Raw genomic sequence first — 23,338 nt, 5'->3', positions numbered from 1 at the left:
ATCAGGTTAAAACTTCAAGAATGTGTTGACCTGGCTTCTTTCAGAATAACAAATGAGAATTTTGATTACAGAATAGTTTTAAAAGATTTATTTATTTATTTATTTATTTATGGCTGCATCAGGTCTTAGTTGTGGCACGCGGGATCTTCGCTGAGGCACGCAAGATCTTTCGTTGCGGCACAGGCTTCTCTCTAGTTGTGGTGTATGGGTTTTCTCTTCTCTAGTTGTGGCACACTGGCTCCAGGGCATGTGGGCTCTAGTTGTGGCATGTGAGCTCTGTAGTTTGCGGCACGCAGCCTCTCTAGTTGAGGCACGCAAGCTCAGTAGTTATGGCACGTGGGCTTAGTTGCCCCACGGCATGTGGATCTTAGTTCCCTGACCAGGGATGGAACCTGTGTCCCCTGCAATGTAAGGCGGATTCTTTACCACTGGACCACCAGGGAAGTCCCCAGAATATTTTATATTGTAAGCTTTATTACCATGTTAGTTTCTTCTTTTTTTTTAAAATTTATTTATTTTTATTTTTGGCTGCGTTGGGTCTTTGTTGCTGCATGCGTGTTTTCTCTAGTTGCGGCGAGCAGGGCTATTCTTCGTTGCGGTGCGCAGGCTTCTCATTGTGGCTGCTTCTCTTGTTGCAGAGCACGGGCTCTAGGCGTGCAGGCTCAGTAGTTGTGGCTCGCGGGCTCTAGAGCTCAGGCTCAGTAGTTGTGGCACGTGTGCTTAGTTGCTCCGCGGCATGTGGGATCTTCCCGGACCAGGGCTCAAACCCGTGTCCCCCCCATTGCACAGGCGGATTCTTAACCACTGCGCCACCAGGGAAGCCCAAGGGATTCTTCTTGGCAGAGAAAATTAGAAGCAATCTGAAAGCACATACAGACTAAATTACCTTTGTATTCACTGTAAGATCTGTCTTCCAGTTCGCCACTCCAACCTCATGCTCATCTGGCTACACACTCAGAGATTTTTGGTTTTGCTTTTGTTTTTTGTCTTGGAATCTACAAGCTCCTTCCTACTTCACGTTCTCTTGCTTGCTGTTTCCTCAGTTTTTTCTTAAAGTCTTTGCAAGGCTGGTTTCTTCTCATTGTTCAGGCCTTAGCTCAGAGGGCTTTCTGACCATACAATCCAAAACAGTTATCCCTTCCTCACATTATGCTCTCATAGTAGGTACCATTCTCTGAAAATGATGTCAGTGACATTTATTTACTTGTTTATTCTTTGCTTCTTTCCACCAGCATGTAAAGTCCACGAAGACCAGGGCCTTGCCTGTTTTGTTCACCACAGAATCCCTAGGACTCAGAGCAGTGCTTGACATACAGGTGGATGTTCAATAAATAGTTGTTGAATTAAATGTTTATTATCAAAATGAATAAATAGTATTAAGTGTGAAATATATTTTCTGTTTTCAAAGGGGTTTATACAGGTGCATTTGGAACTTCACTGGATGTATTTAAACCTAAAAACTTGCAATTTACTGTAATGTCCAAAATAAAATGTTTTTAAAATAGTAAGATGAAAAATAACCACCTTTTTTTTCCTTCTAAAATTTTTCTTTGGGTTTGACATATTCAAAATTAATTTAAATTAAAAGGAAGGGGAATACATGGAACAAAAAAATTACTTTTAAATGGATTATAGGCCTAAATGTAAGAGCCAATACTATTTTAAAAATCTATAAAACTTTTAGAAGAAAACATAGGAGTAAATCTTTGTGATTTTGGGTTAGGCAAAGGCTTGTTAGATATGACAACAAAAGCACAAGTGACCAAAGAAAAATAGATAAATTGGACTTCATCACAAAAGACCACATCAAATTAAAAAGGTTTTATGCTGCAAAGGATACCACCAAGAAAGTGAAAAGTCAGCCCACAGAACTGGGACAAAATATGTAAATCATATAACTGATAAGGCCCTTGATCTAGAATACATGAAGAATTTTTATAACTCAATAATTAAAAAATAAATATACTAGTTAGAAAATAGCAAAGATCTAAATAGACCTTCTCCAAAGAAGATATACAAATGGGCAATAAGCATGTTAAAGATGCTCAACATCATTAGCCATTAGGGAAATACAAATCAAAACTACAATGAGATACCACTTCACACCCACTAGGATGGCTATAATCAAAAGACAAACACACGGGATATGGAGAATTTGGAACCCTCATAATTGTTGGTGGGATTGTAAAATGGTGCACGCTCTTTGGAAAACAGTCTGGCTCCTAAAAACGTTAAACAGAGTTACCATATGACCTAGCAATTCCATTCCTAGATATATATCCAAAAGAAATGAAAGCATATGTCCATACAAGTTCTACAAACAAATATTCATAACAGCATTATTCATAATAGCCAAAAAGCAGAAGTACCCAGATGTCTATCAACCGGTGAATGTATAAATAAAACGCAGTCTATCTATACAATGGAATATTATTTATTCACAAAAAGGAATGAAGTACTGATACATGCAACAACATGGATGAAGTTAGAAAATATTATGCTAAGTGAAAAGAAGCCAGTCACAAAAGACCACATGAATCCATTTCTATGAAATGTCCAGAATAAGCAAATCTATGAGACAGTAAGTAGATTAGTGGTTGCCCAGGGCTGGGGGTGGAGGGAATGGGGGAGTGATAGTTAATGAGTATGGGTTTCTTTTGGGGGTGATAAAAATGTTCTAAAATTAGATAATGGTAATAGCTGCACAACTCTGTGAATATCCTAAAAACTTTTGAATAGTACTCTTTAGATGGGTGAATTCTATGGTGTGTGAATTATGTTTCAATAAAGCTGTGTGTGTGTGTTTTTTTTAAGAGTACAATGTAAGGGAAAAAAGGAAGGGAAGCTTAAAATCAAGAGTATCAACCTTCAAAGAAAGTTTGAGGTGACAGAATAGAGAGTGTAACATTTCTATTTTTAGCTTTGATATCCTAACTTTAGCAAGAGCCTAGACTTGAATATTATATTTAGCATTCCATACTCAGACATGGCGGATTTGCCTTTTTCTTCATAAGAACCACCTTTATTGCTTTTGTTTTAAAAATGCATTATATAGAGTACACTAAAAATCAGATTCTCTTATTTACATTTATATGATACCTGTATCCAGTGTCCCCAAAGTGTTATAATAGAATAATAGTTTTCTTTTGCTACAGGTGGTAGCCATGAAAGACTTTGTTCTCTCTATCATGCCACTCACAAGTATAACAGGCTGTGAGATCAGACTGTCCGGACTCTTCTAGGCAATATGAATTTGGGAGAGGCACTTAACCACAGTTTCCCTATGTGTAAAAGGGGAGTAGAGTAATATTATTTACTCCATAATGTTGTTCTGAGAATTAAAGGAAATGACTCATGCAAGGTATTTAGCACAGTGTCAAGTGCATAGCAAATGCTCAAACTGTAGTCCTTGTTAGTAATTACTATTATAATATAGCAACAGTTAGTAACAGAGACTTGAGATTTAGAAATAGGTAAAAAACAAGTTGTAATGTGGTTGACAACTGAGTATTAGCATCCTAAAAACAAGTGAGGGCCGGAAGGAGGTATAATATTCCATTTCTCAGTTACATTAACATCAGGCAACTATATTGGATATTTAATCAAGGTATTTGGATAGTTTTCAGCATTTACTGCTAGAAAACTCCAGAGAGCTTGCTATAGATAAGGCTGTGAAGTTGCACAAGTATTTTTCAGAGAACAATATGTGATTCAAGCATCGCTACAGAGAGCTGATATTTTAAGCTACATTTCTAATCAGTGATATCTTATACCATGTCACCTTACAACTCCTGCCATTCATCTGAATAAGTCTGCAAGAAGTCTCCTTTTCCTTCTCTCTTGAGGTTTATTTGGCCAATATTTTTTCTATTGAGAGTAGCAGGAACTTTTAAATATTTTTAAAGACTATTTCAACTTCTCAGAAGAAAGGAAACATTTGCAAAAATAATTACATATAAAATAAAATTGTGAGATGTAAAAGAATTAGCATTTGGAGCTTTATTTGTATACTTTAAAAATGGGCTTTAAGGGCTTGCCTGGTGGCGCAGTGGTTGAGAGTCCGCCTGCCGATGCAGGGGACGCGGGTTCGTGCCCCGGTCCGGGAGGATCCCACGTTCCGCGGAGTGGCTGGGCCCGTGAGCCATGGCCGCTGAGCCTGCACGTCCGGAGCCGGTGCTCCGCAACGGTAGAGAGGCCGCAGCAGTGAGAGGCCTACCGCAAAAAAAAAAAAAGTTCCTGTATTAACCAAAATTCCAGGAGAGACAAAAGGGAGAGAAGGAAGTTGAAAGTGCTTACAAATTTTTCCCGTTTTTCCCCAAACGTTTATTTATATTTTTACGTTATATTAATAGATAAAGTCCCTGAGGAGCATGACTGAAACTCAAAAATTCATAGCCATACAATTTCCCTACATGTAGCATATCTTTAAGTATTCTTGTTGTAAGAGTGCTTGGTGGTCATAAAGATCTGTCTGAGGAAATCAGAGACCTGTACATAGGATAAAAAACAACTAAGGACAGGCCTGCCCCACCCCCCAGACTGTGGTAGGAGTGGGTAAGTTACTTAGTCCCTCTGTGCTTCATTTTCCTCACCTTAAAAAGGCAATAATAATACCTTTCTCATAGAGTTGACGTGAGGCTTAAATGAGATCACACATGTAAAGTGCACCAAGTACCTAATAAAATATAAAGTTTTAGCTCCTGACATTGTTGTGGCAGTGGTCAGAAAGGGGCAAGAGGAGGAGGTGTAGCAGATGTCTCAAAGATGCAGATATTAACAGCCCTTGGTAAAGAGAGAGATGTTGTTAAAGCAGGGAGATCTTCCAAATGGCACTTGCGCTATTTTCAAAGGGGCATGAAGAGTATAGTCAAACACTCCTTGTCCTTTGTCTTGGTAGGAGCTACAAGAGCCAGAGCTCATGGAAGGAGGTGGGGTCTCTGTGTGAGATGGGAGTGTGTATGGCAGGGACTGAGGCGACAGAGAAATAGGTGACTTTGAGGAATGGGGGCTGGATTTAGAAGTAAGAAAAACACTAGGCTTGCTGCCATATGCCTGTAACACGACTCTCTTATTTTCCCTGTTAAGGAACTGATTTAAATTCTGCTCAGAAATCGATAAGATTCCATTTGGCCATGTGACATACCCTGCCTGACATGCAACAATATTTAAATCTTATTAAATACTGTAAATTAACTTATATTGACTGACTTCTATCAGAAATCAGAGTCTGGATTAAAGAGCTGATGTCAAGAGTCTCAGAGTGGAGTTAGAAGACTGGGTTAACTCCTGGCACTAGCACTTAAAAAGATGTGAACGTGGTACTGTGAAATGGGAAAACCACCTACCTAACAAGTTGTTGTCGACATTAAGGTTGTTCATAGCACCTGGAACATAGAGATGCATTTTTCTATATTTTATGTTAATGGAAAAAGGTTTTAAAATTATGATAGTACACTTACAGCGTTACCAAATATGCTGAATACGCACTGACACTCTATTACATTAATGGACTTTAGTATTCTCAACTAATATCAATGCTTTTAGTAATGACAGTTAATTCGCTGATATTATTTTCCTCCCCTCACTGCACCTCTCAGCAGACCACACATTCAGATGCTCTAAAATGTTATTTCTTGAGCACTTTTTACTGACACCCAATCCTTGGCTTGCCGGACACTAAAGGACAATTGGATTGACTCTAGAAAGTGTTTCTACAAACAGTGCCTTTTCGAGGCTTGCCCAGCGTCTGGCTAGTGTTGCAGTGTCAGCAGTTTACTTCAATTAAAGCACTAGTGGCAACACGGCATTCTTCACACAAGAAAAGAGCGCAACACTCACATATGATAGTTCAACTTGTCTTTTGGGTTGATTCTGCTGCTCGAGTTCAGTCCCCGCGAGAGGAAGCGTATTCCGCCTCATATTAAACAGAAGAGCCTCAATTCATTATTGGGGCTGCAGGAGGGCGACTCCAGCAACTGATCAGCTAGGGACTTGACACAGAGCGGGTCCTGCCTTCGTGAGGCAAGTGCGGCACCTCAGCAACCCTCCAGCCCTGGAAGTTTGTGAGTCTCCACTTGTAAGACTGGTAGTCACCTTGACCTCCCGGACAGGTGGGGAAAGTTAGCCCTGGGCCAGAGGCGGGACGTAAAAGCGAAAGCTCAGAACTTTCCCGAGCAAAACAAGCCGTTTTCCCGTTTTCAGCGCAGCTCGAGACCCGGAGAGTTTAAGGGTGGCGAGAGCAGGTGGCAGGGCTCCGCCCACCACCACTCTTCTCCTCCCTCTGCTTGCTGCTCCACTCCCTCGGTGAGGTCCCGCCTCTGAGGCGCGCGCGAAGAGTTGTCGCGCCGTGTGTTCTGGGAATTGTAGTCCTAACGCTGGGAGCCGCCTCGGGAGAGGCGACTTCGGCCTACACACCCCATGGTACCGCGCGGCTCTGGCCGCTCCCGGATGTCTGCCTGGCGCCGGAAGAGAAGACGGCCCCCCTCTCTCGGCCCGGCCATCTTGTGGGAAGAGCTGAAGCAGGCGCTCTTGGCTCGGCGCGGCCCGCTGCAATCCGTGGAGGAACGCGCCGCCGAGCCACCATCATGCCTGGGCACTTACAAGAAGGCTTCGGCTGCGTGGTCACCAACCGATTCGACCAGTTATTTGACGACGAATCGGACCCCTTCGAGGTGTTGAAGGCAGCAGAGAACAAGAAAAAAGAAGCCGGCGGGGGCGGCGTTGGGGGCCCTGGGGCCAAGAGCGCAGCTCAGGCCGCAGCCCAGACAAACTCCAACGCGGCGGGCAAACAGCTGCGTAAAGAGTCCCAGAAAGACCGCAAGAACCCGCTGCCCCCCAACGTCGGCGTGGTTGACAAGAAGGAGGAGACGCAGCCGCCCGTGGCGCTTAAGAAAGAAGGTAAAGCTGTGGTGGAAGGTGAGGGAGACCCGGGATGGAGGGAAGGAGCGAGGGGACTGGCGGCTACCACTGGCTTCTGGAGCTCCGAGGGTCCGCGGGAGACTTGGCCGCCGATTTCTTCGCGTTTCCCCCCCCTGATGAAAGCCAGGTCCTGCGAAGGTGCTGGGAGCGTGGTAGCCACAAGTTCAAACCGCCACCTGCAAGGATCCTGGAGCCACCCCTTCCCGCCTCAGGTTCTGAGCGGAGGAGCGTGGTCGGGATCCTGGGAGGCTGTTGTCTTCCCGCCGGATTCCTTGGCGGGCGAGCGCATGGGCCGAGGTTCGGGGAAGGGAGCTCCTTTTCGGAGCGTTTGTTGTTAATGGGATGGTGGGGCCTCCGCGGCTTCTTCCTGCTCAGAGCTTTCTCTCAGCCCGCCGCTCTGAGGTGCGGTTGTGTCTTTTAGGCTCCTGCCCTGCCGTCTTGTCCCAGGGTGGCGTGGGGTACCCCCGAGAAAAGCTGGGGGTCGGAGTTTCCACCTACGCCCCCCCCGCTACGTTCGAGCCTATCGGATGTTGTGGGGCAAGGTGCCCTTTTAGGTGCCCCCTGTGCTTTATCGTTACCCCCTCGCCCGCACCACTATTGCAAACTTAATAACTTGCTGGAGTGCGTCAGGCTGTTGGGAGGGAGAGAAATTTGGCCACCCTGGATTGAGCAGAAGCGGGAATTCTGAATGAAGATTGGTGATGGCAGGAAATCCTGAAGCTCGTCCTCGGGTCACGATCTTTTTCTCCGGCCGGACCCCCCGCATGCAGTGTTTCATGTGGTGTGGCCTGGCCTGGGCCTCGTGGTGCAAAGAGTGCCGAGGCTGTCACAGCGTTTAGCTGCTGCAGAGCCTTTTGGAGTGCAGCTTTTTCTCCCCATGTGCGTGAAGCATGGTCAGGATTTCATTGGCGGGTAGTAGTTGCTTCCAGGTCACTGTAAACTTCGCAGGACTGTCCTGAACTTGGTTTTTGCTCTCTCACTCGTTACTGGTTTGTCTTTTGTGATGGATGAGAAAGCAAAACAGTGGAGGATTAGAAAAAGTGTACACGATCCGTAATAAGTAGGTGTAGGACTTAAACTTTGAAGCTTAAAGGTTTCCTTTATGTGTTGAAAATTGAAATTTTGCCACGTGCTTCTGAAAGGAGTTCTCATTAGCTTTAGTCGAATTTGATAACATTCAACTAATTTAAATTAAAAAAATCAAAACAATTGTGTTAGGTTTTGGTTTAGAATTTTTAGAAAATACAGAGAGCTTTGTGGGGCTTGGGGTGAAGAACCTAGGTGGTAAATAAAACAGTTGTATTAAAATTACAGGTTGGGGAGGGAAGCACAAGTTGGAGTATTAGAAAGCATGTATATACATCGTTTAGACTAAATATTCAGCTAAGTTTTATAGCAATCTGTAGCACAATGTAATAAATCTAATTTCTATGTTAAGGAACACTGGTTTGTGTATTTATTTAAACTGCTCAAGTTTACCTCCTTCATCACACTAATCCAAAGAAAGTACGTGAAAAAATGGAATCTGAAGTGTGTTCACCCCTTTTGAATTTTTGAAACATAAAGCATGGTTTAAACCCCTCATATGTTTTGATCATAAAGCCCATTTTTGAAATAAGCTCTTAGCGGGAACCTAGTATTTTAAATTACAAAGTTAAAAATTCATTTCATAAATTTATGACCAGGACCGAGTTCAACATTCAGTAGTCTTTCCTTGGGAAAACTTCCATTATTACCTATCAACATTTTCCTTAGGTCAGCATTTCAGAGCACACTTAACCTTAAATTGCATAAAACACAAGCCTATAAAAATATTGAATGAAAAAAAATCATTTTGAGGCCTTACCTCTTAGCAGTCAATTCTGGGCATTGGGGAAGGATAGACCTGTAAACAAAGTCCCTGCCTCTTGTCATGGGATTGATTGTTAACCTGATCATGTGTTCCTTGCCTTTGAATAGAGGTCCTGGCATGATCCTAGACTTACTTGCCTTAGATGTGTGTTTGATGTTTATATTCTTTGAATTTTGTAGTTTGTCTTTTGGCCATTTGAGGAACTTGAGAATTGACACCATCTACTCATTTGTTTTTTTAATGTTAGAAGCCTGGAATCTAGTGAAAATCAAGAGACGCTTGCATTTTTAAATGTCAGTCATTGGGTGGATTTATTTTGTAAGTGTTGTAGATTCTGTAAGCCTGATACTGGATATTGGGGTGGGGAAGCAAGCCATTGTTCACTTGGGTGTGTGGCTTGGATATTATAAGGACTGGTTCCATAGCTCCACCCTAATACACTACCTCTGATGAAATTTATTTAAAATGCCTTGGTGTAAGATCTAAGATTTCTGGTCTGTCCTGAGAGTGTATGGAATGGACCTTAAAATTTCACTGACGAGTTTGACATTTACCGTTTGACTTTGGCTACCAGCAGCCGAACAATTGGGGGCATCCTGGTGGTGGTACACTTTCTTAGAAAGAACCAGAGTGAACCAACTTAATTTCTTGCGAAACCAATTCCTCAGGTGCTTTTTGACTTTGTCAGAAATTGTGGATTGGGAATTAGAGCATACCTAAAATATTAGTCATGAATTTAACCATCAATCTACTTATTATCTTTAAGGCTACCAGTAATGCATATTGGTTGCCTTTCTGGCCTCTGACACTAACAGGAAAAAAGTAATGAATGAAGGGGGAAATCAGTAAATGCTTCAGCCATCACTTAGTTTCACAAGTTTCTATTTCTGTGTCTTGCTTAAAAGGGGTCCTTTTGTGTATGTGGTTTTTAAAGATTCTTTGGAAACGAAGATACTTGAAAGGGCAAACCAAAAAAATCTCCATAATAATAAAATAAGTGGACTATTTCCTGTTGGTTGCATAACAGTATGTTTTAAAAGTTAGGTGTGGTATGTATGTATATGTATACGTATATATGTATGTAGACTGCAACAGGAGAGGAAAATGGTACTTTTTTGCTGTTATATAGCTATCTTCAACTATAGAGAAAATTTTTTATTGAAATATAGTTGATTTACAATGTGTCAGTTTGTGCTGTACAGTGAAATGATTCATCGATTATACATATATACATTCTTTTTTCTAATATATTCTTTTCCATTATGGTTTATCACAGGATATTGAATATATCAATAGTTCCCCGTGTTCTACAGTAAGACCTTGTTATCCATCAGAGATGTAATCTTAAATGCCATTTGTTTTCCTTTCAGTTTTGTAATTTCATAGAATCATCAGTCTTTTTACTCTGTTCTTTTTCTCCCCCTCCAGATTATATAAAATAAAATAATGTCTTCACTGGGGTTTTTTGGGGGGTCTTTACCTGGTGATTGTGTTGGTTTGCTCGGTTATTAGTTATGAATGGCTAATGGTGTTATCTTTGGTATCTTTAAAACCAAAATGTGTCATTTGCTTAAAATTTCTTTAAATTTAGAATTTTAAATTAAGAGACTGGCATCTTGAAAAGTGAGAGAAATAATGGCTACCCAAATGACTTCCAGGTCAGTTATAGAGAATGCTTTAGGGGAAAAAAGTGATTTGGCAAACTGAATGGAAGTTTGAAACAAGTTTATTTAAATAGGAATTTTTCTGAAGTACCTTGTTACACTTTAGAGATGCCCAGTGTTAGCCTTTTTCAGTGGGAAGTGCTAGTTAATGGACTTAAAGAGTAAATTTTTTTTCTTTTAACAGCCTAGGCCTAGTTTTTTGTGTTACAAAAAATAATTTGCTTACGTGGTTTTTTTTAAAATCATTTTAGGAATAAGACGCGTTGGAAGAAGACCTGATCAGCAACTTCAGGGTGAAGGGAAGATAATTGATAGGAGACCAGAAAGGCGACCACCTCGTGAACGACGATTTGAAAAACCACTTGAAGAAAAGGGTGAAGGAGGAGAATTTTCAGTTGATAGGCAAGATTGTTTCTTAATCTCTTCATGTTTTGTCAGTTTATAGAGAGACATCTTAACACAGATAAATTGAGCATAATTGCCAGGAAGCAGTGGGGCTAGTTAATTTTATCAGTTTTTCTAGCGAAACGTCTAAGTATGTGTTGTTGTTCTTAGGACATTTTGGTAACAGTTTTTAGTATTCAAACTTAGATTTCTTGTAATGAAACACTTCAGTTATGAAGGTTACATGTGTTTATTTTAATTTTTATGTATATTGGTGAATAGCAGTTTTACTAGATTATAATGTGAAATGAGTAACAAGGAAGAAGTACATGCATTAGTAGTAAAGTTTTAGAGAATGTCAAAGTAATTTTCTTACGTTGGGGAGTTTCCTAGTTTTGATTTCCTTTGGGATATGAGCCAGTAAATATGTTCCTGCATCTTTGAGCCTTTGAATTTCCCTTCTTCCTTTTACCAGAAACCTTAGAAGTATATAATATTTTTTTATTTGTTACAGACCGATTATTGACCGGCCTATCCGAGGCCGTGGTGGTCTTGGAAGAGGTCGAGGAGGTCGTGGACGAGGAATGGGCCGGGGAGATGGCTTTGATTCTCGTGGCAAACGTGAATTTGATAGGCATAGTGGAAGTGATAGATCGTAAGTCTTATATTGGTTTTTATTATACTTTTATATTTGAAGCTACTACTTTAATAAAACAAAATTTGAATTTCTAGAACTAAAGAGTATTATGTTAACTCAGTTTTGTTAGTTCTTTTTCACATTACAGTGGCCTGAAGCATGAGGACAAGCGTGGAGGTAGCGGATCTCACAACTGGGGAACTGTCAAAGATGAATTAACGTTGGTATTCTGGTTTTTTTAAATAAATACTTCTAATAAAATTGATCTTATACCTTACTAGAGGTTTGCCCATTAAATTTTTACTTGTCCCTGGGACAAGGATGGATGCTCTTATCTCAGAGCTACTTCCTTACAAGATAATGAATGCTTTTTTGGATATGTTTGGATTATAATATATCAAATGACCAGTTTTTCTACGTTTCAAAAATATATGGTACTAATTTTTCTTTTCATATGGATGTATAGCTTTTATTGAAATCCTATTTTGAGGTTATTTGGGTATTATGTTATTGTATGTTTCTTATTTAATAGTTCTTATTCTAGCTATTGACCCCTTTGGTGATGACAAAAATTTGAAAAGCCAGTAAGGCTTTATTTTAGAACTAACTGCTGTCATACTACTTTTTGAGTAATGTACTTGAGCTATAACTTGGATCAGTATACATTTTTAAATTATTTTCTCTTAGTGGTCTACTGGGGAGTAAATTTAGTAGGAAAAGACATTGGGAATGTGAGAATTTTAAAATATTTCTGTGAAGACTTTCAGCTACATGTAAATGGACCTAGATGCCTTTTTTTTTCTTTCTTTCCTTAGAGAGTCCCCCAAATACATTCAGAAACCAATATCTTATAATTGCAGTGACTTGGAGCAATCAAATGTGACTGAGGAAACACCTGAAGGTGAAGAACATCCAGTTGCGGACACTGAAAATAAGTAAGTGATTTGTGTGTACGGTAGCGGTAATGCTCGAGCATTGAAATGTTTGGGGTTTAACAAGAAAACAACCTGTAGGCTTAATGCTATTATTTATTTGCTTTTTAAAAGGAGAGACTTTATTGTACTCCATTCCCTCAAATAGTGTTTAGAGGAGTGGTTTACAAATGTATATGTTGGGCTCTAATGGTTTGACAAATAGAAGTGGTTATTTCTATTTGAAGTTACCATTGTCATCTTAAAACGATACGGAAGATACGTATTTTAGTAAATCCTGTTAACCCTAAGCACAAAAATAGCTGTTTTAACCTGAGAAATATTTGGAACTCGTAGTTCAAAGTACTTTGGACTCTATGTAACTATACAAATTTTATTCTAATACAGTTTAAAATGAGAAAACATGACCATTTTAAAATTAGTTGCTCCATCTCCTTGAAGTTTTTTTTTCCATCAACATAGAATTTGGAACATAGCATTATTGGCTTGTTTTAAAATGTGTGAGGAGAGCAAGCACCAGAATATGTTGTCAGTTCACTAGAAGACGGTTTTGAAATTGTTTGTTCAAGGGTGTGGGAGAGTTTTAAAGACTCAAGTTATGCTAGTAGAAATAATTTAATGCCTTCCTCTGGTTTCCATCAATACAAGCAGAAGTTATATGCCAGGCATTTCTTTCGGTATGTGGTTTAAAGTCTTGCATTACAGATTATTTAGGTCAGTAATTCTTAATCAGGGCATATTCAAATCATTTAGGGAGGCAATGCTTTTCTAAACTTCTCTTTTTCTCCAGAAAGAGTTGTTCTTACAGTGAACCACTATTAATGATTGGAAAATCATATTTTGTGGATTTGTTTGAATAAGGAATAATAATCAATTTACTATTGGAGAGAGTAGATAAAAATACATGGTGTTAAGTGATGTGTAGAACTTGGTAATATAAATTCATTTATACGAAACTATGGAGTCTTAATTTTGTGTGGTAAACAATGAAATTGTGATAGGTGAGATAGATGAACCTTACGTAACATTAAGTACTTTACAAAGCTCAACATAAATGTTGTTCCCTTAATGAAGAGTTCATGTTTAACTCACTTTAAGAGTAATCTGGGGGGCTTCCCTGGTGGTGCAGTGGTTGAGAGTCTGCCTGCCGATGCAGGGGACACGGGTTCGTGCCCCGGTCCGGGAGGATCCCACATGCCGCGGAGCAGCTGGGCCTGTGAGCCATGGCCGCTGAGCCTGCGTGTCCGGAGCCTGTGCTCTGCAACGGGAGAGGCCACAACAGTGAGAAGCCCGCGAACCCCCGCTCCCCTCCACCTGCAAAAAAAAGAGTAATCTGACAAGATTATAACTTTATCAGAAGGAAAGGATGTTATTGATAGGGTATTGGAAGCAAATCCTTAGCTCAGTTCCCAGGACTAAAAAGGGGGTATTGGGTCTAAAGACCATGATGATGACATTAGAACAGCCTCTAGTCTTACCCCAGAATAGGGGAGGATTTGAACATAGTATTATGTCTTGCATGTGCAGGTGTAAATTTAAGAAACAGCTTTGGCTGAATTTGATTAGCTTCCTTATGTGTAGTTCTAGAGCTTCTGTTTTGTCTCATTTGATCTTACAATCCTACCCTTGACGGTAGGTGTCATGGTTTCATGATATGATAAAGGTATGCCGAGTTCTTTTCTTGGCTGTGGTACAACTTACGCGTAGCCTAGGACCTTTTTTCAGTCTTTAGTTTTCTGATATGTAAACTGACAGGGTTGGACTTTACAGTCTAGATCTCATCAATTCAGTGTAAGCTTGGTCTGGGAAGTTTTAAGATGGGATTTGTCAAACAGTAAAGAGTAGTAGCACAGACAGGAGATATTTGAGCAAGGCTAACTGAATCACCTGCTATCTTTGGAAAGCAATGCTCCCAAAATAGCAAACAACTTGTTTGGTGACAATTGGAAATTGAGATTAAATAGTGGATTCCTAGGCCCATGCTTTGTTTCTGTAAAAAGGGAAAGGGATAATATGTAATAGTTATAGCCTGAGAATTATATTTAGAAATAACTAATTTGGTGTTAAGCATTGAAACCAGTATTTTGTAGAAACTTCCATTACTAGTGAAACTGTAGTCTTGTTTTCATATACCGATTCGTTTGAAAGTTGGAGTATATAACGTTAAGATCTGTAGAAATTAAAGATTTGCCTCAAGTGTTAAAGGATAGGGGAGCAGTTCTTTTATATTCTAGAATATGAAACTTGGTTGCTTATGGATGTCCTAGATGATTACATTCATATATGTTATAAATTATGTATTGTGAAAAATTATGGAAATTAAAAAATGTGTTTTAGGAGAAGTTAGGTTAATGATTTTAATCACATAGTGTAAGTTTTAAAAACAGTAGTATGGTTTTAAAAAATGTGTTCTAGGTTTGATATAGCCAATTCAAGATTGTGTTACTGATAGATGATCATTTAAGAGTTTATGAAGATGAATTGTATGTTCCTTAGTTATCCACGCTTTCAATAATTCAAACATTGGATTCCTGGTCTCTGCCAAGTCACATGTTAGCCACTGGGTTACAAAGAAAACTGTGATTCTCCTGTCCTTGGGTAATCTAGAAGATTACCAACCAGCCAAGGTTAACTTCCTTACTTATAATTGTAAGTTATATGATTTTATAAGCCCCTTACCACGTGTAAAACTTAAAACATTTTCCCACAGGGAGAATGAAGTTGAAGAAGTAAAGGAAGAAGGCCCAAAAGAAATGACTTTGGATGAATGGAAGGCTATTCAAAATAAGGACCGGGCAAAAGTAGAATTTAATATCCGAAAACCAAATGAAGGTGCTGATGGGCAGTGGAAGAAGGGATTTGTTCTTCATAAGTCAAAGAGTGAAGAGGTAAAATGAAGTTTTGTGGTGTTTGAAAATGTTCAGATGTCTTGAATTGCATTTACAATTTTTGTGTTAAAATTTCACGTGGGTAATCTGTTTATAAAAAGTTTTACGTAGGATTATTTGAGGCAGATAAATTGCCCCAAGAGGAAAATAAACTGCATTATCATATAGTCTAAGAAATTATTCTTTCAAATTTGTGTAATATTTTAAAAAATCTTACCCAACGGAGTCATTAAGACTTGTATTAGGTTAGGCGGTTTGCATTTTTATGTGGGAAACTGTCTGCGTATGCCATATATAATATCCAGGAATCTTTATCCTTCTTTACTGAGGAGTGATGTCTTGTAAAGACCAGAGAATTAATTTATGAGTTTCCTTTCCTTAGGAAACAAGGAAACTAATGAAAATATTTGAGAAAAACGTGTGTGGCTTTTGATTTGGTAGCTTCTATTTAAGCCTTGGGGCACATTCTTAGAGGAAAATCTCACTGCTGTATCCTTTTAGGGTTTGTGTAAGTATGAGATTTTAGTCACAAAGTTAAATTGAAATGTTACGAAGGCAACCTGTAATAAAAAGATTCAATAAAATCCACATTTTAATTTTCTAAACAAAAAAATAGCTGTGAAATAAACTTGGAAATACTTTTAAATAAAATAGAGGTTTGGAGATGGTTTTTTTTTTTAAACTTTTTTTGTTGTTGCTGTTGTTGTTTTTTGCGGTACGCGGGCCTCTCACTGTTGTGGCCTCTCCCGTTGCGGAGCACAGGCTCCGGACGCGCAGGCCCAGCGGCCGTGGCTCACGGGCCCAGCCGCTCCGCGGCACGTGGGATCTTCCCGGACCGGGGCACGAACCCGTGTCCCCTGCATCGGCGGGCGGACTCTCAACCACCGCGCCACCAGGGAAGCCCTGGAGATGATTTTTTAAACATTGACTTCATGAAGGTAGTATAAATGAGGATATTGTCAATTCCTGTAGGGAAGAAAAAACATCTTCCTTCATTAGAATGCTTTTGGTTATTTTTTTGTAGTTCTTGCAGACAAAGTTGTTTTGTGTATCTGTAAAACAAAGAGAATTCTTTATTTAAAGAACCATGGAAGTTCACTTCGGGGAGATTGTTCATTTGAACTAATTATTAAACTGTTCAGGTTAATGTGAAAGAGGTTTACCTTGGCACCTTGGAGACAATTATTCATGACCTTTTTGGGGTCCCGATGGAACTTTTCTCCAGAATAGGACACACAGATATAAAATGTTCTGATATATTGTATCATTAGTATCATTAATACCCTGAAGCCTCTTCATGCATTTTTTAGACATCAGGTTAGGTGTCCCAGCTTTAAGTATTATTTTACATCGAGCTTTTAAGAAATAACTATTATACAAGGTGATGTATATAATTAGAAATTTTAGAAAATTATAAAATGTGAAATTGCTGGTGAGTAATCTTGAAATCAGGACATTTTCATTATCAAGCCACTTTTGTATGTTTGGACCCTTATAGTTATGCTGCCTTTGTGATGTATGTACATGAAATCCAGCCTTACTGGCATATATGGCCTTATCATTTGAATACAGATGGATCCCAACTTAGAACTTTTTGGTTTTTTGATTTTAAAATGGTGTGAAAACAATGCACATATAGTAGAAACCATAGTTCAAATTTTGAATTTAGATCTCCCAGGCTGAATATGCAGTACTCGCTACTCTTTTGTGATGCTGGGCAGTGGCAGCGAGCTGCAGTTCCCAGTCAGCCTCCTGATCATGAGGGTAAACAACTGATACACTTAAAACCATTCTGTTTTTCACTTTCAATACTGCATTTAATAAATTATGTGAGATATTTAACAGTTTATTATAAAATAGGCTTTGTGGTTTTGTGTTAGATGATTTTGCTCAACTATAGGCTAATGTAAATGTCCTGAGCACATTTAAGGTAGGCTAGGCCAAACTGTGATGTTTGGTAAGTTAGGTGTATTAAATGTATTTTGGATTTAAAGATATTCAGGTTTTATCAGGATGCAACACCATTGTAATTTGAGAAAGATCGGTATGATAGGTCTTCAAGTTTGTTGTATACAGTGCTTTAAGTACTCTTTCTCTTTTACTTATCTTCATCTTCACAACAAATATGAAGTAGTTAGGGAAAGAAAGAAACTTTGAGAAATGGAGAACTGAATTATTGACAGCTGAGACCAGAGCTCTTATTTCCTCATTGTCATACAATGCTCTAGAAAAAAAACTTTGTAAAAAATTTATCCTACTAGTTAACTTGAAGGTTGGGGATGTAACCTGAACATCCAGACTTCCTCTTTATTATTATAGTAAAACCTTCAAGATGTTTTCAGTAGTATATCAACTTAAGTTTTTTTGCTTCTGTGCTCTGGAAACCTATAAATGCTTTTAATTGATAAATTGATATCATTGCAATAGCTAACGTTTAAAATCAGAGACTTAGTATATATCATTGACTTCAATTTGCTAGTGATTTTGTGGGTTTGCATCTGTGTTTTATGCTCCTTTATAATATTTTAAAAAGAATCTTCTGTTGCCTTTAAAGTTCACCTAAAGGGATGACATTTAATTTGGGTATTCGATGATTAAAGGAATGAAAATCTGTGTAAAAATACAAAATTTATTTGTACTTAAAAGGTAATTATTAACAGTTGTAATATTACAAGCTATTTAGAAAGAGTGAAATATCTCTTCAGAAAAGAGGATTATATGTGTATTTAGAAAAATTAAAACATACTTTAAATTAGTATGAGAAGTTTCTAACTAGAAGATTAAAACCCATTCACCCCAAGCATACAAAAGAGATCAGATATTAAGCAGTGTAAAATTCTCTGGCCTTTTTTTGCAGAGTCCATTATGTAGCTTAGGATCTGGGTTTCCCAAATATGATGACTTCATTTTTAAGAAGGTTCCTGTGGTAAATTTAAGGCATGGTTTTATTTGTGCACAGCTTTTCAAGGTTCCTTTCTTATGTAACGTTGTGTTTCACTTGAATTTGTAGTTCTCCAATTTATATGGAAGAACACATAGTTATATATGAACAGAAAAGCATTTTGAGAAGTTTATATATAATTTCTTTCCCAGGTCATAGTTGGAAGAGTATAGAGCAAAAGTTCTCTTTAAAACTTAAATATTCAATAATGTCTCTAATAGAAATATATACCATCTATCCAAGTCTTCCTCAGAGGTTCACATTGGAATGCTAATCTGAAGGGCATATTTTAAATGTACTTATTCATACTTCACTGCTAAAGATGATGATTCAGTAGGTGTGAGATGGGGCCCAGCCACTTGAATAATTGTGATTATATCTCTAATCAAGACTTGATAATATCATCTATAATTTAAAGTTAAGGGAACATGAAATAGAGAAAAGTGAAGGGAATTATTCCTCCTAGATTACTGTAGCTGATCCCAAAGCTTCCTTATTACCTGTAGAGGTGTTTCTATATTTTTTCACACAAAGAGCAGGTTGGATTTTTGGTCTTTTTAGGAGAAAACTCATTATTTAGAAGTGTGCAACATTACTTTCCTATTAATCATCCAGTGGCCTTCACTTAAATTTTTAGGCTCATGCTGAAGACTCGGTTATGGATCACCATTTCCGGAAGCCAGCAAATGATATAACGTCTCAGCTGGAGATCAATTTTGGAGACCTTGGCCGCCCAGGACGTGGTGGCAGGGGAGGACGAGGTGGCCGTGGGCGTGGTGGACGTCCAAACCGTGGCATCAGGACTGACAAGGTAGTTTTAAGGCTTCTTTTACCCTTTTAAGTAATTCGAGGACCTCTTTCCATATATCACTGCCCTAGGTCCTTTTGGGGACATAAGTCGAAGAAGAAAAAGGTTGACATGCATGCCTTTAAGAAATTGCATTTTAGGTTATATTTTTTGTTTAAAGCACTTATGTGACTGAATAGTGCTGCCAGTAGTTAAGTTTACCACCCTTCATCGAGTACTTATCTGGTGCCAGTTATGGTACTGTGCTAAAAAAACAAAAACAAACAAACAAAAACCCCACCATTTTACAGAAGATGAAATTCAGGTGAAGGGAACCAAGGTAATTCTTGGCCTTTGGTAAGGTCTGCCTGAAATGCCAAATACTTACTTTGCCTTGACAAATCTTCACTGCTTTTTAGGGCTCAGCTTAATAAAACCTTTGTTTCCTTTGTATAATTTTGTGGCATTGACTGATTGTTTTTTGTTCATGAGAGCTGTTCTGTAAGTTGGGATTCATTTGTGTCCTATTTTCTGTAATCTCCATTGCCTTGTACTAAGTGTGACAAAAAACAAATTCTTCTGAAATACGTTGATAGAAGCCCTAGTAATTGGTAGATTTGAAATGATCTGTCGGATGCCAAAGTCCATGGTTTTAATGACTAGATGTTACTAAAGTATTAGAGATAACTTGGGTTAGTTTATTGTCTCTTATGGTCTACCTAGGAGACAACCATAATGTCCTCCTGAATTCTCAACACCTGATATGCAAATTGGGGGACCCATCTGCTTGATTGAGTCTGCCAATGTTTGATTATAGTGGTAACTTAATATCCTAGATTTTATGGTCACCCATAACAATGTAGTGATTTTTTATTTCTTTCTGTGACATGGGTTCTTTTTAAAGGCATTGTGTATATGGATCTTTTCAATACTTTTTTGTTTTGTAAAAATTTGTATTTTGACTGTAAATAGCCATGAATGTGCTGCTTCAATAATTGTAATTGGTTTCTTAGCCTGCTGTCATATTGCTGCCATTCTTACTTAGCAAGTGGGGAAAATAAAAGGATACTGAACAACTGAGTAAGAATCCACATACATACCTTGTGTGAATCTACTTGTGTGATTTATTAGAAAAATAACCCATGCTGTTGCTAGGGAGTTTTCTGAGATCTTGATAGAAATTTAGGACAAGGCTCATTGCAAATATTTGTAGTCCTATTCTTTTTTTTTTTTTAATTGGAGTATAGTTGGTTTACAATGTTGTTAGTTTCTGGTGTACAGCAAAGTGAATCAGTTATACATATATCCACTCATTTTTAGATTCTTTTCCCATATAGGTCATTACAGAGTATTGAGTAGAGTTTCCTGTGCTATACAGTAGGTCCTTATTAGGTATCTGTTTTATATATAGTAGTGTATATATGCCAATCCCAATCTCTCCCCAACTGTAGTCCTATTCTGATCCATAATTTTGCCTTTCAAAAGTAAAAGCTTTGACATATTTTACTTATTGTAATAAGACTAAGTTTTTTCCAGAATTCTGTGTCTAAATGTAGACACTGGAAATATATTAATAAGATTTGAAAATCTTTAATTTTGCTTCTGTTTCTTTTTCAGTCAAGTGCTTCTGCTCCTGATGTGGATGACCCAGAGGCATTCCCAGCTCTGGCTTAACTGGATGCCATAAGACAACCCTGGTTCCTTGTGGACCCTCCTCTTTGAGGCTTGCATGCTTAAGGATCCCAAACGACTAAGAAATTTAAAAAAAAAAAAAAAAAAAAAAGACTGTCATTCATACCATTCACACCTAAAGACTGAATTTTATCTGTTTTGAAAATGAACTTCTCCTGCTACACAGAAGTAACAATATGGTAGTCAGTTTTGTATTTAGGAAATGTATTGGTAGCGGGGATGTTTTCATAATTTTCAGAGATTATGCATTCTTCATGAATACTTTTGTATTGCTGCTTGCAAATATGCATTTCCAAACTTGAAATATAGGTGTGAACAGTGTGTACCAGTTTAAAGCTTTCACTTCATTTGTGTTTTTTAATTAAGGATTTAGATGTTCCCCCTATTACAAACTGGTTTTAAATATTGGACATAATAGCAGTTTTAATACCTGCTTTGCATTTTCACACATGGTCAACTGAGACATGTAAACTTTGATTGTCAAATTTTATGCTGTGTGGAATACTAACTACTTTATGTATTTTAACTTAGTTTTAATATTTTCATTTCTGGGGATAAGGTCTTTTTTCACTTCTCATGATAGCTGTTATATATGCTAGATCTTTATATACAAAAATATCCGTACTTGAACAAATTCAAAGCACATTGGTTTATTAACCCTTGCTCCTGCATGGTTCATTAGGTTCAATTTATAATTGATTTCACAATTTTAATTACATTTACTTTTAAAATATGTCACTTTCCTGTTTTAAAAACCAATCTAGACACCTTACTGGTGAAAGTTGTTTAAGCTACTTATTGTTGATAGACACATACTGTCAAGTGAAGTAGTTTTATGGGTGTTGGGTTTTTCCTCCTCCAGTAGGGTGGGTGGAACAAGTTAATTTGGCTAATGCGTAATATTTAAACTGCTCTGTAAAGTAAGTGGCCGCTCAGTATGATTTGTATGTGTGAAAGGTCCCAAATCAAAATTGTACATCCATAATCAACCCTTCAACCCTTGTTCTAAAGAAACCAAAGGGCACTGGTTAGTATGGTAAGTGGGGGGGGTATGTTAATTTTTGGAATTTGGAAAGCAGACAGCTTTACTTTATAAGGTTGGAACAGCAGCACCATCCATGAAATACAAACCAAAAATTTTACTGTTTCTGAATTTCCTATATTGCTATTCATTTTGGTCTTAAGTTGATAGATTCCACAGAAAGTGATAAGTATCTTTTACCTCTTCCTCCCTTAGAGAATTAGGTTAATAATGGATTTCTTGATCGAGAGCATCACCACTGACTAAAACATACATGGAGAGAATAATCAAACAGGCTTTCTAGGACCTTTTTTTTTTAAGTCTTCTGCAACATTTATTGATAAACAGGAAAGGGGTTTTATTTACAGTTTTGAAGATCTTTTTGTCACTATTATTAGTAATTTTCTATCTATGGTAATGTCCAGTTTTTAAAATACTTTATGATTTAAGACTTTAAATCATAAAATGTCTGTTTAGCTGATTAGTTCTCCCCTATACTTCTAAATGAAAAATTGTACAGTACAAGAGTTGTTCATTGGGATTAGATTTATTAACCTAGTTACCTACTAGTTTGACATCTTAGGAAGGAGGTAATTGGTTTTTTTTTAATGATGGATAAACTTGTGCTGGTGTTTTGGATCTTATGATGCTGAGCATGTTCTGCACTGGTGCTAATGTTTAACATAATTTTATATTTACAAACATACCTGCTACCCAGAGGCAAGTATTAATTTAGTCCATATGGACTTTTACCCCTCTTGAGATTGCAACATACACACTCCTAAACACACTCATACATAAGTGTGTTTAGACTTAGAAGTATCTTAACTCATTTCTGGACATGAATGTGTTATAAACCTCCTGATTCTAGCAACATATAAAAAAACACTGCTATTAAAAACCCATCACAAGTTCTATTCATTGTCAGCCATTGCTGGCATTCTGTCACTAGAGAATACACAGCAATATCTGGTATGTTGCAAGCTTTCAAGATAGCTTGGAATTTAAAAGTTGGTCCATTAGTTGTATCTGATGGATGTAAATTTGCCTCCTAGTTCACTTTGTGTCAAGAGCTAAAACTGTGAACCTAACTTTCTCTTATTGGTGGGTAATAACTGAAAATAAAGATTTTATTTTCATGCTCACTTCTTAAAAGTCATAAAAACAATCAAATAGGAGCCCATTTATCGTCATGTGTTTTCTGACTATGTGTGCACCCCCAAGGGTAATGCTCATATTTCTTTTTTCCTCCTTAAACTTAGGTTTTGTTTATGTGGGGTGTTTATTAAACTAGGCTGTCAACATTTGGGAGGGATACCTATTTTAATTATTATAATAAGAAAGTTCTTGTAAAATGAATTTCAAGGACTGACAAGACAATTGGCATTTCTTTTTAGCAAACCATGTTTTTGAGCGTGAAGGTTAACCATACTGAATGTCGGGGGGTCGTTTGTTTTTTGGTGGCTGATAGAATGTTCTAATGAACTTTTATCTTGATGCTTTTAAATGGAAATAATGCCAGAGCTTATATTTTTTATTAACATGTTTCCAGTTTGCATTGATGATTGGGATGAGGTCTCTTTTTTTATAATTAAATGTTTTGAGACCTGTGCAGAGTTATG

At 38.0% G+C, this 23,338-nt stretch overlaps 1 protein-coding gene and 1 long non-coding RNA gene across 5 annotated transcripts; one reads left to right on the top strand and one right to left on the bottom strand.

The window, feature by feature from the left end:
- Nucleotides 1–3,987: 3,987 nt before the first annotated feature.
- LOC132432853 (uncharacterized) lies at nucleotides 3,988–6,482 on the bottom strand. The gene is made up of 3 exons (XR_009521010.1): nucleotides 5,839–6,482; nucleotides 5,346–5,384; nucleotides 3,988–4,212 (listed from the first exon to the last, which is right to left on the bottom strand). It is a non-coding gene; the product is annotated as an uncharacterized lncRNA (long non-coding RNA).
- On the top strand, nucleotides 6,478–22,861 carry SERBP1 (SERPINE1 mRNA binding protein 1). 4 transcript variants are annotated; one of them, XM_060023674.1, is made up of 8 exons: nucleotides 6,478–6,897; nucleotides 10,686–10,836; nucleotides 11,333–11,473; nucleotides 11,604–11,675; nucleotides 12,316–12,390; nucleotides 15,098–15,275; nucleotides 18,854–19,027; nucleotides 20,621–22,861. In XM_060023674.1, the coding sequence occupies exons 1-8, from the start codon at nucleotides 6,585–6,587 to the stop codon at nucleotides 20,675–20,677; spliced, it is 1,161 nt and encodes a 386-aa protein (XP_059879657.1). In that variant the 5' UTR covers nucleotides 6,478–6,584; the 3' UTR covers nucleotides 20,678–22,861. The 4 variants fall into 4 exon arrangements, with proteins under 4 accessions (XP_059879657.1, XP_059879639.1, XP_059879648.1 ...); XM_060023656.1 differs by having other exon boundaries at nucleotides 12,271–12,390; XM_060023665.1 differs by having other exon boundaries at nucleotides 11,586–11,675.
- The last annotated feature ends 477 nt before the right edge of the window (nucleotides 22,862–23,338 follow it).

This window comes from Delphinus delphis, chromosome 1 (genome assembly GCF_949987515.2).
Source record: "Delphinus delphis chromosome 1, mDelDel1.2, whole genome shotgun sequence".
NCBI lineage: Eukaryota > Metazoa > Chordata > Mammalia > Artiodactyla > Delphinidae > Delphinus > Delphinus delphis.
The sequence above is the reverse complement of the archived record's forward strand: the minus strand, read 5'-3'. Positions and strand labels throughout refer to the sequence as shown.

Excerpts from the sequence above, each read along its gene's own strand:
- SERBP1 (XM_060023647.1), top strand. The coding sequence starts at position 6,585 with ATGCCTGGGCACTTACAAGAAGGCTTCGGCTGCGTGGTCACCAACCGA. Across the intron at positions 10,837-11,332 it reads GGAGAATTTTCAGTTGATAG|ACCGATTATTGACCGGCCTA; the intron begins GCAAGATTGTTT and ends TATTTGTTACAG. Across the intron at positions 11,676-12,270 it reads ACTGTCAAAGATGAATTAAC|AGAGTCCCCCAAATACATTC; the intron begins GTTGGTATTCTG and ends TTCTTTCCTTAG.